Consider the following 8,158-nt stretch of genomic DNA (forward strand, 5'->3'; position numbering starts at 1 on the left):
GTGCCCAAACCTCAGCTGTCAGCAGGGCTCTCGTGCTCTGAAACGGACACGTGATGAGCAGGGTGGAGGGTGATTGACAGATTGTGCAAGCTAACAGATCATAGTGTGTAACTGTTATAGATATAGTTATATATATTATATTTTATTATATCGTATCATGTTATATCATGCTATATCATGCTATACCATGTTCTTTTGTTTTATATTGTTATATTGTGTTGTATTGTGTTGTATTTTGTTATAATGTGGTATGTTGTATTGTATTGTGTTATGCTGTGTTGGATTGTGTTGTATTGTGTTGTGTTGTGTTATATTGTGTTGTGTTGTGTTGTGTTGTATTGTGTTGGATTGTGTTGGATTGTGTTGTGTTGTGTTGTGTTGTATTGTGTTGGATTGTGTTGGATTGTGTTGTGTTGTGTTATATTGTTTTGTGTTGTGCTGTATTGTGTTGTATTGTGTTATATTGTGTTATATTGTGTTGTACTGTGTTTGTGGGGCAGGTTCAGCAGCAGGCTGCTCTCATGGCGTCCGTGGGCCAGGGCGGCTATCTCAGTCCTATGGCTGCATTTGCTGCAGCTCAGATGCAGCACATGGCCACAATCAACGGCCTGCCTGGTGCTCCAATGACCCCCACATCAGGTAAGCCCAGAGATGGATGTGAACATCCACACACACGTGTGCAGTTGTGTGTAACATGCTCTTCCAGCTACTTTATTTCAACTGTCCAAATGTGATTTATGAGATACTTTTATTAATGGTATTCTATATTATGCATAGTCATCATTAAAAATTAAAGAATACTCTTTAAAATGCGTTCTTTACTTTGTAGTCATTTCAACTCTACCTTTTAACAAACCAATTTCCACAGTCAGATATTTTAGATTATTAAAGATTGCTTTTAGAATGGTTTATAATTATTAAACAATTAATAATGAATTCTCATAATATTTCAGGGATTGTATTACAAGTTTCTTTAATTAATGGGTTTGTCACTGTTAAGTAGTAGTAGGGTTTTTTGTCAGTAAACAGCACATAGCAGAGATAAGTTGCAAAAAAAAAAGTATAAATTAGAAAAAAAAGAAGGATCATAGTACAGTTACAGATTTAACCTTTGACTTTCTTAATTAGTGTTCGATATGGTCCTGCCCTCAGGAGGAAGCACACCCCCTGGCATCACTGCTCCCACAGTGACCAGCATCCCTTCTCCAATTAGTGTCAATGGTTTCACTGGACTGCCCCCTCCACAAGCCAATGGCCAGCCACCTGCAGAAGCAGTGTTCACCAATGGGATTCACCCTTACCCAGGTATCACTGTTAATCATATATACACTGAATATATAATCCGTCTTTATTTCCCATTTGCACATTCACCAAACTTTTCGTTATTGATTTTTGTTTTAGTAAGTTAAACTGTAATTGAGATTACCTCTCTGTCTCTCTCTCCACACACACACACACACACACACACACACACACACACACACACACACACGTGTGTGTGTGTGTGTGTGTGTGTGTGTGTGTGTGTGTGTGTGTGTGTGTGTGTGTGTGTGTGTGTGAGAGAGAGAGAGAGAGAGAGAGAGAGAGAGAGAGAGAGAGTTTATGTTTGACAGATTTTAATTATACATTATTTGAGTCAGGTAGGTGAGAAGACGTGTAGAATCTTGGCCTAAAATCTAATATGATTAATTTGTGAGTCATCAGCTGTAAACAAAAAAAGAACAAATGACATATAAAGTGTTATGAGGATATTTAACCCTTGGATGAACAAATATTTCACTTTTGATGTTCAGATTTAATGTCTTGCCTAAATTTAAATTGTTACTCCTACTTTCTTTCCACTTTACACTTAATTGCTTTCTTTAGTTGATCACCTTTCCACTTATTGCATTGGAATCTTATACAATTACTTCCGCTTTAACTACACAGGAAATCCTTTTTTTTTTTTTTTTTTACTCAGGAGCTGCGTTTTTCATGTGTAATGATCTGTTCATTTACAAGAGGCAACGGCAGGGCACTTAAACAACAGCGTTCCCAAAGTTGTGCTTACCAAAGGGCCGCGTGTGAAGTGTAGGGTCAGACAGTGCAGTCACCAGGGCAGTACGCTAAGCCAAGCCTCTCCACGGGTGGCCTGGGTATTCTCCACACTGCTGGCTGTTCCACTGCAGAGAGAAGCAAACGTGTGTCTCCTGGCTGTGTCTCAGTCCTGCAGGAGGTGGTTTTTAGGGAAGACTCGGAGAAGGGCGGCCTGGGTGTGACCCAGCGGAGTTGTTTTGGGGTTCAGGGAAGCTGCTTCCTCTCCTCTCTCTCTGAAGGTACCCATGCCCTACTACCCCACATCATACCCCCATATCAGTGCACCTCAGCTCTGTGTTCTGTAGTGTGCTGTCGTGTTGTGTGTATATATTTGGTTGTTTGTGTGTTTGGGGTTGTGGGGGCTTTATAGAGGTAGGAATACATTGCAACTATGGCAGTAGTTTGTGTCTGAGTGGTGTGTCTGTGTTACTGAGTAACATTTGTGGTGTTACCGTGTGGTTATACGCATGCCCGGCGTCATCGGGGATTTGATATGGGCCCTTTTGTGGGTGTGATAGCTGAAACTGTTCACAGTGCCACCCGTCCCCTGGCGTGCTATGTAGCCACGTCCTTGATCTGATATGTTACTGGCAAGCCACCAATCTTTAAATCCGGTAAATGAGCTTCTTGTAAAGTCTGGGGAGTGGATATTGCAGTTCCAGGGTGTCGGAGCTGCATGCAGTGTGTCGTTTCGAGCTGAATGAGGAGTGATACAGCAGCACTACAGGAGCAGCGTGCCATTATTAAAACAGCAGTTGCGCGATGTGGAGGTGTAGGTCTGTACTGTTTTCCGCCGTGCACTCGGGCTGTCCATCCAGCTCTCTCCTGCTCTCGCGGAAACTTTGGTGGGGCTCAGGTTCCGGCCCATGGCTCAGCTCGTGGGGGGAGGGGCTTCAACGCAGCACATGGGGCGGAGGGGCTTAAACTCAGTGACTCCGATTGTGCATGCCCACCACACAACACACAAGTACAGTCGGCACCCTCCAGAGTGCCAGTGACTTTCTGACCTGACTCTTAGCGCTCTCCCTTTCTTTCTTTCACTTACTCCTGCTCTCTCTCTGTCTCTCCCTCCCTCTCTTCTCTCGCTCTCTCTTTCTCTGTCTCACTTTGTCTGTCTCTCTCTCTCTCCCTCTCTCCTCTGTCTCTAGCCCAGAGTCCCACGGCAGCTGATCCCCTTCAGCAAGCGTATGCAGGAGTCCAGCAGTACGCAGGTGTGTCACTCCGAGATAGTGTTTTGTTTTATCGTGTGTCTGTGTAGTTGTGGGGGGAGCAAGCTGGGGTGTGCATGCTAACGTTCAACAAGTGTGTGCAATAGTTGTCGGTATTTGAACATGCTGCAGTATGAGTTTGAGCAGTAGGTGTGACGAGAGAAGGCGTGTGTGTGTGTGTGTGTGTGTGTGTGTGTGTGTGTGTGTGTGTGAGTGTGTGTGTGTGTGTGTGTGTGAGCGTGTGTGTGTGTGAGTGTGTGTGTGTGTGTGTGTGTGAGTGTGTGTGTGTGTGTGTGTGTGAGTGTGTGTGAGTGTGTGTGTGTGTGTGTGTGTGTGTGAGTGTGTGAGTGTGTGTGTGTGTGTGTGTGTGTGAGTGTGTGTGTGTGTGTGTGTGTGTGTGTGAGTGTGTGTGTGTGTGTGAGTGTGTGTGTGTGTGTGTGTGTGTGTGTGAGTGTGTGTGCAAATGTATTCTCTGACACATCGGCATATGTGTGTGTCTTAGCAGCCTACCCAGCTGCATATGGACAGATCAGTCAGGCCTTTCCTCAGCCCCCAGCCCTTATTCCACAGCAGCAGAGAGAAGGTGAGGCTGCTTCTCCTGACTACTGCTACTGCTCCTCTCACGCTCATCAAGGAGCTACATTTCATTGGCCAATCTGCTATCGAGACACATTTTCATAACTGAATTAATCAGTTTATGAAATTTGTTTAGAATACAATATACGTTGCAGCCCCACTGTAACTGTAGTGTCTGTGTACTGGCCCTCATATGCATGCAGAGCATGTAAACTGGGAATGACTGTGTAGTGACTGGGCTCTAACTAGGTTGCTAATGTTACGTGAATGTCAAGGTGCTTGTTACTTTGCCTCCCTCCAGTGGCTGCCAGGATAAAAGATTCTTCTTGTTGTGGTACATCATAAGCTAACTTAGCCATTCACCACTTTCTTCTCCAAAACATCGGGCATGCTCTATTGGTAAAGAAGAGCAGGTGAAAATGGTGCCTGATAACAGGCCTGGTCTATGTCAGTAAAGCTTTCCAGTGACTCCTCCCAGGATAATAGCAAGAGCAAATGTGTTTCAGTGCAGATAGGGAACTGCAGGACTGAGAGAGAACACTGAAAGCATAGACCTTTCCGATGAGCACGGTTCCTGTCCACCGAGTTGGAATGTGTATGAGAATCTTCATTCTGTTTCTCTCTCTCTCTCTTTCTCTCTCTCTCTCTCTTACTCTGTCTCTCTCTCACTTTGTGCATGTGTGTGTGCTGTAGGATCACTTCTAATTTCTCCTTGTATGTCCTCTCAGTCTATCTGTTTATTCTCATTATTTCAGTCTCCCTTTTCTTACAAACACTTCTTTATCTCTCACCCTTTGTCTTTCTTTCAATCTGTTTCCCTGCCCTTCTCTCTAACCCCTCCCAGGACCAGAGGGTTGTAACCTGTTCATCTACCACCTCCCTCAGGAGTTTGGGGATGGCGAGCTCATGCAGATGTTCCTGCCTTTCGGTAATGTCATCTCCTCCAAAGTGTTTGTGGATCGGGCGACAAACCAAAGTAAATGCTTTGGTGGGTAAAAATGATAAAACACCTGTAAAGATTATCATTCTTATTCTCTCACTATTAATGTTTTACCTCATTTCTCTACCACAGCAAAGCTTTTTGAAAAGAGGCACAAAGAGTAGACGCATGAGAAGCTGTAGTACGGTGACTCCCGCCCAGCAATCAGTGCGGGACGTTATAGTGGAAGAGGAATTTTGCTCAGGGACGCGAGTTGCTTGATGTGTCCTACTCATGACAAAAAATTAGCCCTGCTCCGTATATCTCCAGCTCCAACGGGTCCTTCAATTATCAGAGACAGTATATGCATGAATGAACAGAGCTCTGTTTGATTTGAACTTAATAAGAAGCGCCGTAGTTAGTGGGAAACCGTTGAAAGGCTTCACTGAGACATGACTTACTGAAACGCTGACCTAGCTGAAATGATTGAAGGAGCTTAGGGCTGGTGAGGAGACAGAATGTGCTAATGCTTTGAGCTGTGGATCTTTGCACTGATTACTATATCAGTGAAGTCATTATATCATTCCAGCAGCGAAACAGATCTAGATTTCATATAGTATTATTGTGTAGTTCTGTTCAAAATGAAATGTACCATAATATGCGTACAGTATACCATGCATGCAGAACAGAAGAAGATTCCTTTCTAATTAAAACAAATTATTTTAAGAACAGTTAAGCTAAATCATTTTGTATACTGAAAGCTATCGCTGAAGTCGTTGCACTGAGAGAAAAAACATCATGCTTTTTTGCAATCCGCAAGTAAAAAGTTCAGCATGGATTCAGATGCATTATCCAATCAGAAAACATCTTTATATCTCCTCGCCTGTCAATTATTGTGCATATGCACACCGTATGAAGAAACAATAGCCACCTACTTAGCATTCATGCTTTTGGAGAGAGAGAGGGGCTTTAGAGAAAAGTTTGGGCGGCCTTTGCAGCTAAACCTGGTAGAATTTTCCCAGAACTGTAAAATCAGGTACAGCAGCTTGACAAGTTTGTCAAATGACTTTTACCTGTAATCACATTATAAGACTCATAAGGAATATCAGAATTCCAAGCCTTCTACCCCAAGTCACCTCCCAATCCCAAACTTCCACCCTCAACATCTACCTCCAAGCACCCCACCCAAACCTAGCACTCCAATCCTAACCACCAGTCCTGTGCTCCCACCGTATAACATAATCATAAAGACTTGGCCAGAATGTTAATGCCACAACTGCTGTCTTAGTCTGGGTCTTTTGCTCTGTCCTTGCCAAACTGTGAACACTTGAAAGTGTATACACTTTTACACATATTTAAGCCCCTGCAAATCCATCAGCTCTTTGGCTGTGGTGGTACTTTCACAGCATCTAGCCATGCCAAGGTACTGAGGAATAGGTGCTTCAGAATTCTGATTTATTTGCATCTACCACTGAAGCCCATACTACAGGACTTTTATAATGAAAGTCCTGAAGATCTTTTAGAATGAAGCCGCACTAAGCTATGGTATAAATGCCATATAAAAAGTTGATCGCTGTCTTTCATTTTAAACAATCCTGTTCATAACATGTATACCAATTCATCGGGACTATTATATTTTATAGGATTCCTTAGAACCACTGCTCAGTGCCAGGTTTCTTAAAGCTCAGTATCAGACCCTGGGGCTGGGAGAGTTTTCCTTTGAGACATGTAGGAGATGCTAGCTGAATCTCCAAAGAATGCATATGTAGTTGCAGGTTTGCATGTCTCTGTGTTGTTGAATATTTATTGTATATGACTGTGTATGCTGTTGTGCCGTATTGACTGATTCTGTGCATAGCTGTTAAATGTTAAACATGTTTCTCCTGAGGTCATGTGATTCTCCCCCATTTCTCCTGGCTCTGGCTCATTTCTCTTTTAGATGATTTTATTCTCGCAGTTTTGCTTCTGTTTCTCTCTCTTCCTGCATTTGATGGTGTTCATTCTAATCACTCCATACTCCATACAGTCATGTCTGAGTCCCTGTTTAAAACTGGCTGGTTTATGCATCTTGAGTATCAAAATTATATCCAGATAAAATTTTACTGTATCTATTTAGAGCATGTAGTCAAGTGTTTCTTCTTGGACAAACTGCAATGCAGTTGCTATGCGCTGCGTACAATGCAAACAAGCAGGCCCCTGTGTTGTTTCTCCTTCTCTGTTGTTCTACATGTATATGATGGCAGCAGCTTTGAAAATCACACCTTTGCATGCTGTTCTTCATTTATTTAAAGTCGAAGCAACCCGCCTCCTCCTTTGGATGAGTGGTCTGTACAATTGAAATTCGATCCGTTCTTAAAGTGTTTGGGCTGCCGCGTCGCCTGCATGTTTATGTGGGTAATCCCTTTTCAGATATACTCCTGATACTCAAGCAGCCAAGTGTAAATGGGGTCTAAGTCCACATGTGTGTCTTTCTCTCTCTTCCTTGTTGGCCTGGTGCTGACCTGTCCTCTGGTCTCTTTTCTCTCTCTCTCTCTCTCTCTCTCTCTCTCTCTCTCTCTCCTCTCCTCGCTCTCTCTCTCTCTCTCTCTCTCTCTCTCTCTCTCTCTCTCTCTCTCTCTCTCTCTCTCTCTCTCTCTCTCTCTGTCTGTCTGTCTGTCTTCAGGTTTTGTGAGTTTTGATAACCCAGGCAGTGCCCAGGCTGCTATCCAGTCCATGAATGGCTTCCAGATCGGCATGAAGAGACTCAAAGTGCAGCTCAAACGGCCAAAGGACGCCAACCGCCCATATTAGCCCCGCCCCCAAACTCCCCTCACCCTGGGGGTGAAGGCCACTGAGGCACACAGAGAACAACAGGTCAGGAAGGCTGCATGTTCTGTTCCCAACAACACACACACACACACACACACACATGCAGCACACAGTAAAAACCTGGAGAAGAAGGGGGGCAACAGCTGCATATAAATTACTGTCACACACATATTACTCATGCATACCAAAAATAATATAGTTTTCAAGAGAAACTGTTTGGAATGCATTCCCTACCTTTATTTCACATTTGAGAAGTGATTTATGAGAAATATATCATTCAAACTGTTACATATAGTATATAATGTGAAATAAGCTGCTAAAAAGGCAGTGGTGTGTGAAGCACTTCTCCCTTTCTCAGAGAATGTTCCGTGGTGGGAATAAGATTAGTCCTCTCTGTGGTGTGCAACTCTCTCGCTTCCTCTTTCTCTCTCTGTCTCTCTGTCTATTCCCGTTTCTCAAACCCTCATCTAAATGATGATGGAGAATTGATGCTGTGTCATTAATTTACCCTGCTGATGCCTGCCTTTAACTGAGCCAAGTTATTACCTACTTACGTAACTAGTGAGGCATC

The 8,158-nt window shown here is 43.5% G+C and overlaps 1 protein-coding gene across 9 annotated transcripts in view; it reads left to right on the top strand.

The window, feature by feature from the left end:
- Positions 1-8,158, top strand: part of celf4 (CUGBP, Elav-like family member 4) — a 71,386-nt gene that overhangs the window by 60,500 nt on the left and 2,728 nt on the right. For 2 of the 9 annotated variants that reach the window (XM_027003677.2, XM_027003679.2), the window contains exons 7-13: positions 501-639; positions 1,153-1,305; positions 2,205-2,315; positions 3,225-3,287; positions 3,787-3,867; positions 4,705-4,848; positions 7,442-7,632. In XM_027003677.2, the coding sequence (XP_026859478.1) occupies positions 501-639; positions 1,153-1,305; positions 2,205-2,315; positions 3,225-3,287; positions 3,787-3,867; positions 4,705-4,848; positions 7,442-7,569 (819 nt within the window). In that variant the 3' untranslated portion in view covers positions 7,570-7,632. The remainder of the gene's footprint in view (positions 1-500; positions 640-1,152; positions 1,306-2,204; positions 2,316-3,224; positions 3,288-3,786; positions 3,868-4,704; positions 4,849-7,441; positions 7,633-8,158) is intronic. The other 7 variants (XM_027003681.2, XM_027003684.2, XM_027003683.2 and 4 more) reach the window with 5 other exon arrangements.

Source organism: Electrophorus electricus, chromosome 6 (genome assembly GCF_013358815.1).
Source record: "Electrophorus electricus isolate fEleEle1 chromosome 6, fEleEle1.pri, whole genome shotgun sequence".
In the NCBI taxonomy this organism is placed as follows: Eukaryota; Metazoa; Chordata; class Actinopteri; order Gymnotiformes; family Gymnotidae; genus Electrophorus; species Electrophorus electricus.